The sequence below is a fragment of the Zerene cesonia genome, chromosome 7 (assembly GCF_012273895.1).
Source record: "Zerene cesonia ecotype Mississippi chromosome 7, Zerene_cesonia_1.1, whole genome shotgun sequence".
In the NCBI taxonomy this organism is placed as follows: domain Eukaryota; kingdom Metazoa; phylum Arthropoda; class Insecta; order Lepidoptera; family Pieridae; genus Zerene; species Zerene cesonia.
The window spans coordinates 1,293,723-1,302,328 of NC_052108.1; the positions used below are offsets into that span (position 1 = coordinate 1,293,723).

The 8,606-nt window shown below is 32.1% G+C and overlaps 1 protein-coding gene across 1 annotated transcript in view; it reads right to left on the reverse strand.

Moving 5' to 3' along the window:
* Window positions 1-3,634: 3,634 nt before the first annotated feature.
* LOC119828188 (GTP-binding protein REM 1) overlaps window positions 3,635-8,606 on the reverse strand; it is a gene marked incomplete at its 5' end in the record, with an annotated part of 94,214 nt that continues 89,242 nt past the window's right edge. Inside the window, 3 exons of the mRNA XM_038350288.1 lie at window positions 3,635-4,039; window positions 5,992-6,181; window positions 8,275-8,360. Of these exons, the coding sequence (XP_038206216.1) occupies window positions 3,762-4,039; window positions 5,992-6,181; window positions 8,275-8,360 (554 nt within the window). The remainder of the gene's footprint in view (window positions 4,040-5,991; window positions 6,182-8,274; window positions 8,361-8,606) is intronic.

Genomic DNA, 8,606 nt, shown 5'->3' on the forward strand with positions numbered 1-8,606 from the left:
AGAAGTGTACGCTTCTAAAATGCATTAGATACTTCATTATACATTTTTAACGTGTATACTGTTTAGTTTTGTTTAAATGATGCAGACTATATTTTTATTTGTAAATATTTTTTTGTGCATTTTAACACAATAAAGATGGATGGACTTTTTCAAGGAGTTACAATCTGAAGTATAATAATTAGTCGATATAGTAAATGATGTGCTTGACTTTGGCCAGTATTAGTGATGCTTATACCCACTTTAATCGCAATGCCTTTTAACAGTTATTTTAACTTGTAAGAATATATTAATTGTAAGGTATAGTGAAAGATATATTGCTACAATTTATGTATACGAGATGTAAAAATACCTTTATTTAAAATATTATCTCACAGGTTTTTTAGAATGCTTAGCAACGCACAAAATTGTGATATTATTGCATTTTTTATATAAACACTAAACGTAGAACAAACCACATAATCCTAACATAGTGACCTAAGAGTCATATAAAAATTTGTATTAAATAACTAATCTTAAACATAGGTATACATTTGACGAACAATGAAAACATTAAATACATTAATATAAGACATTAATAAGAATAAAAGGCACTACACATTTATATAAATTTGATTAAATTATAATATTACAAGTATTTGTCAATCAAATCGTAAACGCAGATGATTCTTGGTGAAAATCATGTGATCAATTTACAAAAGTGATTAATAATAAATACATAATACATTAAGAAATCATAGAATTGACACCATGAATTAATTACGATGTAAAAATTTAAAAAGGTAAAAAAGGCGGGAATAAAAAAATTGCATTGTATGTTTAATGTAAATATAAAAAAGGACAGTTTTTTCCCAAGAATCTTTTCTGCTAATACAACATGTCCCTTTGTTCTTTAAATATTTGTTTAAATGAATATTTAATCGGGTATAATAAGAGTTGCTATGTCAAATAATTATTAACACACTTAAACAATATTATGTCTCGCTCCTTCATCATACGAAGAAAAAAGACACGATTTTTAGCTCTTAGCAGCATCTTTTGTCTTTTTTATTCCCATGTGATACGATCGATATTTCTTAAATATGACTACATCGGTTTTTATTCATTAGTGCTATATATTAGAATTTATAATAATAATAATTATTACAACATCAAATCCCTCTGTGCATATGCAATTATTATTTACAATTATTTTGTAATAAACACGTATTATAATTATATTAATATAGTATTATATGTAATATTAATGTTATAGTACAAGGCAAGGATACAAAATCTATTGAACTTTTACTTAAACAATTATGAAGGATTTATGGTCTGGAAGGAAGGGATTACAATGGACCCTGAATAATTATATTACTCAATATTAAGATTTTTGTAGTGCCTGAATAATTCAAATATTTAATGGTGGCAACACTATCAATAATGTTTAACCCAATTTGCATGTTGTACTGATTTTAAAGAAAAGAAAGCTATTTCTCTGAATATATGACATTATTGAAATCAAACTATATAAATGATATAATAAAACTCAATAAATGTGGAGAAAACAAAGGATTGTTTTATACAAATTTTAATGTTATTGTTAATTGGGATATTAATTATTAATTAATCTTCTCAATGTGAATAAAGATACAATAAAAATCAAATACACATCACGCAAATTGAATTCAAACTCGGCAGCAATGTTTGCATGATCCAGCAAAGTGTCATGCCATTTGGCGGTGTCGGCCCCTTTACATTCTACAAGCTAACCACATAGTGTACGATACCACTGAACGATATTAAATACTTCGAACTATTATTACGTAAAAATGTAGAAGTGTAATTCTCATTCACGAAACGTACTTCAAGAATAGGCCTAGTATGGTATTCTGTCAAAGAATATATGAAATATATGATCGGCTTTTTCTTCTGACAATCGGCGTGCTGTCACATTTCCTGTCTTTGTGAATCATCTCGTATTTTCACAGTACCTTTTCTTTATATAATCAAATGCCTGAATCTATTGTTTATTGGTGCTATTGAAATTTAAGGCATATATCCTAACGGTTTAATACTTCTAGCGTATATCGGAAAAGATTATAAAATAATTACTAAATATATGATATATATTATAACTTACCTAAATACATTAAATAGGACTCTACAAACTCCTACTTAAAATATTGCTGATACGTTATTTTATGATAACGATGCTTCCGCACGATTTCCATAGACTATATTTTTTCTTAATATTCAAAAACCTGCAGCAAATATCATTTCATTTGCTTGAGAAAACACATAGGTTACAGAAACCGGGCTTAAGCTTAGAGAAAATACTGTATCTCTTAAACCTAAATATACTAAACATGTATTTAATAAATTCTTTCGAACGTTGGCACATATCACTAGATAAATCTTTGGCTTAATTTCAAAACCGCCATGTTAGATTTCATCCTGACAGAATAACGGTATCAAAACGGTTTGGTCACATTGACATCTGTCAATCGATTTACTGGCAGCGTTTGATTGTCTGACGATTTTTTTTAAACAGTTTTTTTTTTTTAATTTTAAATTGCTTATTTGGAATTTGCCAGGAATACAATACCAAGTTGAAATTTTACAAATGAATGTTTGGTAGGTATGAAAGACAAAAGAGGCTGAGGCGATTTACTCCGCGTAATTAGAGTGTAATGGAAAGAAAGAATATTTAAAATGGTTACAGTTCACGTTCAGATTTAAAAGTACGCTTGACTTGTTTTTGTTTTAAGTACTTTTGACTGCGATATCGGCTCGTATTATTACTGGAATAAACTGAATAAAACAATTGGTATTGACAACACTATAGCTGAAATTACGTAGATTATTCTTTTATTGATTCTCATTTATTTTGTATATTGAATCAGTGGGAATGATAAAATTATCTGATCATAATGTGAAACCACATTTCACTTAGTTATCTTGCATTTCATAGATACATTGTGAACTCACTTTTACATTTATAAGGAAGTTATATAAGACAAAAATATTGTCTTAAAACTGAATTTGTCAATCAAAGAATAATTTTATGAATGTGACAGCTTGCTTTAGAACGGTTCTCGTAAAAGCTTTAGATAGCCATGAAAGCTCAATATTATTTGACGGAAAATATTTTCTCTATTACTCTTATAAAATTAATGCATTGTAAAATAATTTCTCTGAAGATATAATATGTATAATCTGTTCTCTTTATAGAAATCTTATAATTCTACGCCGTTATTTTCAGTGGGTCAACTAAATGAATTATGAAAATGCGTAATTTTGAGGATGAATGTAACAGATGTTCGCCAAATTGAGGAAAATGTGTCACCTGAAAAAATGGTATAGACAAAAAATGTATAGGACTCATATAAATTAAAATTCGGTGTTTTCCTAGCCAATCTCAGAGGTTGGAATTGCATATTGGTGAAATAGATAAATTATAAACTTTACCTGCTTCTGCCATATTAAAAAATAAATGATATCATTCGTCTTTTATATAAACAGATTAATATTGAAAACGAAGATTTAATTGTCTACCAGCTGTATAGGTATATTATATAATGATATAACGCAACACAAATGCATATTAAACTTTCTTTATCATAGCCTTAAAAACTGTAAAAAAATGAAAAAATCAAATGTTTTGAACATTCGAAAATCAAGGATTCGGAATTTAACATGGCGCGCATTTACACTTAACATGGTAACACTGTCCACCCGCGTTTTATAGTCTATACAAAAACGGGGCCTTCGCTCTCCACTCACAGGACGTGTAAGTTCTCACAATTTTTGAATTTCGAATCTTCCTTGCCGAATATCCATGTGAGCATTTGCCGCGCTTTCATGCTCGCTCGCACGACGCCTCGCGATTTGTACCAGTGCGCGGGGGAAGACTCTCGGCCCCCTTCGGCGGAGTACTGCTGCTTTTTCAAGCGTATTTGATTTAGAATACCGACGAGCAACTCATCGACGTTGTGGTTGATGCCCACTGATACTTCAATGAACTTCGCTTTGTATGTGCAGGCTAGACATTTGCCGTCTGTGGACAAAAGAGTTTGGTTAGCATTGGAGGATGTGCACGTATATTGACAATAATGGAATATTAATTGAATTGTCCCCATAATGTAATAAAACTCTCATATTTGATAGGCACTTCATCAAGTCAAAAATTTTTATTACAGCATATTATGTTCACGATTTATCAATAGATGACCAGAAAAGAAGATTCTCGATTCAACAGAATTTATATTGGTTTTGTTATTCAATAAGTCTATGGCTTTCCAAGTGATTGATGTGATTCTTTTGCGTTTGATAGGAAGTCATTGTTATTCGGTCCCATTTTAGAATTTCGAGTGGTACCTAGGCACCTGGCACCCCCCCAGGGACCTTTTATCTAGTAAATAATGTTTTATATCATCATCTTACAAGTTTTTTTTTGATAAAGAAACCATTAAAATAATAAGATCCTATTGAATTACGAGCACGTGCTGGTTTTTTTGCGTCCCCACCGGGAATCGAACCCAGGACTCCTCGGTTCTAAGCTCACGCGTCAACCACTGTACCAAGGAGACGGTCAAAATATAATTGAGATGACACCAAAACATTTTCTCATAAAAAAGTGAAGTCCCATGTCCCCCTACTGGGGTATGGGGCAGATGATATACATCTGTTTCACTGATCAATTTTCTTTATGGACAAGTAGGTGATCAGCCTTCTGTGTCCTGCCAGACCGAGACATTTTTTTTTTTTAATGTCCCCACCGGGAATCGAACCCAGGACCCCTTGGTTCTACGCTCACGCGTTTACCACTGTACCAAGGAGGCGTCATAACATTTTCTCATGATTAACAATAAAGTTCAAAATTTCCAAGTCACCGCTTTGTATCTTTATCTCTTCTTCAAGTCTTTGTATAAATATCAGATAAAACACATAATTACTTAGCCAAGTAAATTTCCTGTAAAGTTCTGAAGTCATTTTTCTCCTCTATAATGTCATTAGGAAAAATATGGCGGGTATAATTTGAGGCCAGCCGCTCGACTCTGGGGAAATCACTTTGCTTCCATAATAAGAGCTAATGAATGGAGCCAATTTTGTCCGTTAGTCCGTCCTGTAGGAGACTAGATTATTGATTGTGGAATGACTTGGTAATTGAATTTAGAGGAGCACCTACAGAATTTCTCGTGTGATTGTATCTGATAGTCGGTATTTCGTTATGGTATGTAGAAATGCTGTCTACACTTATAATATAATTAGGAAACATTTGTATTTTGTATGTTTGTAACGTTTTAAAGCAAATACCATTGGACCGATATAAAAAAAATTTTAACCATTAAAAAGCTGGAAGTTCACTGAATGACATAGGCTGTATATGTCCCACGGGAAAAGCCGGGGCGAACAACTAGTACTATATATTTAGAAATTAAAAACTTTATAACGGATTTTAAACGCGATTTATTCATTAATATAATGAATAAATCGCGTTTAAAATTAATCCGACGTTTCAAACACTTTACAGCGAGCGTGGTCACGGGGAGACTCTCAGTCTAATAATATAATGAATAAATCGCGTTTAAAATCCGTTAAAAAGTTTTTAATTTCTAAATGTATAATACTCGCGTAAAATCAAAAACAAGAAAATAGTACTATATAATTTGGCGGGTTTAGGTCTATATAATTTGTTTTACATGATTATGAAAATTTTTACACTCCGATCTTATTTAGTAGATAGATTTTAATAAATTTATCTGAATTAAGGGAACAATGTAAGTGTCAATAAGATTCAAGCGGATTCAAAGACGCAAATGACATTCAATATGAGACTTCACAGACACATCATTGACATATGAACTACACACAAATTACCAGCAAAAAGGTGGAATGGTTTGTAAATGGAGACCGCGTCCTTTGCGTTACCATAGCGACGTATTAGATCGTTCACATTTCAAAAAGTGTTTGAAAGGTCAATGCTATAAAAATTGCCATAAGTATTACCTTGTGTAGACACAGCGCGACTTCTAGCCAAGTCGATTTTGTTGCCAACCAGCACAGCTGGTCTCGATCTCAGCATGTCGCAGTCCAGCAATCTGGAGAGTTCCTGTTCAGCCTTTTGGAACGAGGCCTTATCCACCACCGAGTAGATGATCACGAAAGCATCTGGAGGCTCCGAGCGGTCTATCTCTTCCTGTAGAAAGAGAAGAGCATGTCCTTATTTGATTTGCCAAATAAAGATTGTTATACGAACTAAATACTATTTTTTTTTATTATATACACTACTTTTTAATTTACTTTTTGGGCACCGTCCTCAGCGTCGACAGAACAGAAACCCTAAATATAAATCGCGTTTAAAATCCGTTAAAAAGACTCTAAATTCTCAACTCAAACTCAAACATTTATATATTCCATTGGATTTCTTTTGAATCGTCATTACATGGTTTAAATATTTACCACCGGTTCGGAAAGCAGTTTCTACAGAGAAGATCCGGCAAGAAACTCTGTGGTTTCTAAAATAGTATCGTATTTAAAAAATAGGCTTGATGGAAATCCGATGGTCAGACATCTAACTTACTGCCTGCTAACCTATATTTTGCCAGAATATACGCTATTAAACGCTATGTGACATCTGCAAATATGTATAAGGCTAGCATGGTAGATTGTGGCCTAAATCCTCATAGGGGGCCTGCGTTGTGTGATAGGATAGATACGGGCTGATAATGAATACAGATAATGATATTCCAGGTGACTGCGTTTAATAGGAATTTTCGCAATTAACTGTAATATGTTTTTACATAGAAAGTTTCAACTGGTTCAGTCGTTTCGGATTGAAGCTGATACAAATAAATTTTGCAGGAATATTGTTGAGACTGTATTAAAATAACAAAAACTAAGGACCGAGGGAAATATGTTTATAAACAAAGGTCTAAATACAACATTATCGGTAAATTTGAATGATAAATGAACTTTGATTGTTTCAATATTTGATTTATAGACGCTATATGATTGATTATCAAGCGAGGGTTCCCATTGAGTTATAAATATAGATTTAGTTGAAATAGGTTATCAATCTTCTGATTTGTCAAGCTTTTTACGTTCATAAAGTTCTTTTCAACTTTTTTAAAAAGACTATGATTTCACAGCGACTAGAGTGCCCGAAGCGACTGTAGGCATTTCTAACTCAAACAGAAACCATGTAGGCGTACAAAGACTTACGTGCATGTTAATTATGTATCGTCAAATTTAAACGAATTTTTTTTTTTAATAAACAGTTCTGACATATACAAGACCGCGTGATATTCCTAAACTGATAAAAAAAAAATATATATTATCATCTTCACGTTTAGAATATGTGCAAAACTCCAAAGGTTTCCTATTTTATCTAATATCAATACAATTCGTGTGCAAATACAGAAAGAATTTTGCACAGAAAACATTATTTTATTGGTACCTCCATTTGTGTATTGTAAATGGCATAACGTGAGTAGAATTGTTATTGTTCGTTGTTTGAAATCATTTGAATATGTGGAAAATTTTGGGTTTTGAAAGAAGAGAATTTGTTTTGATGCTATATGAAAAATAAACGTTAAAAGATCGAATAAAACATTAAATATACAAAATTTTTTAATAAAAAACGTATCAACTATCCAACAATTTAGATGGGACCAGCGGGAATGCAAGAGGTTAAAAAAAATAGCGAAATTCGGTTACAAATCATCAAAATCATAGAAAATCTATTTAGTGGAATAGTTAACCTTTTCCGTTTTTGAAATCGTTTGAATTCACAAACATGCAATTCTACATAATATATTGTAAATACGCTACAATCTACATCGATTTTTATGGCGTTAATTGTTTTTGTAATCATAATTGTAATGTACTTAATTAAATTTTATGCTACACTCATAATAGATTAATTGAGCTTTGGAAGGGCTACATGATATGAGATATTAACGAAGGAAAACATGTACGCCATTTTGAAAACCTTTGATGTCCCAAATTTTAGAGAGTACATGACGGGAAACAAACAAACGTAATTTGCTATATACCAACACATTTCTTATTGAAGTTATGAGGCACAAAACACGGGGTAAATAAACATTAACTGTATACAAAAAGTGTCCCCATGGGGCGGATGCATTTTATATATTCGTTACTGAGAAAGATGATTAACTTTGAGTGGCCTTTTCTCATATCTATCTTAGTCCCCAACAGGGATCGAACCCAGAATTCCTCGGTTCCTCTGTAACATGAACTCTTGTATTAGAAAAGATAAAAACGTACCTTTGTACTGGTGCAGTTTACAAAGTACAGTTCTGACTCCTCGCCGTTCAGAAGTATCGATACTTTCTGCTCTGTGCCATCTGCATCTGTAAAGAAAATATTCATTAAATATAATTTATCTTATAAATCTACTTGAGATAAAGTTATTGCGATCAGTGATTCAATAGCATAATAATCCTACTAATATCATAAATGCGAAAGTTTGTAAGGATGTGTGTGTGTGTTTGTTACGCTTTCACGCAAAAACTACTGAACCCCCCGCCGCCGCGCCACGATTGTGAACGGACGTGTTTTCAGTTAGTTATGTTTTAAAAATCTGTTTTAATTAGAAA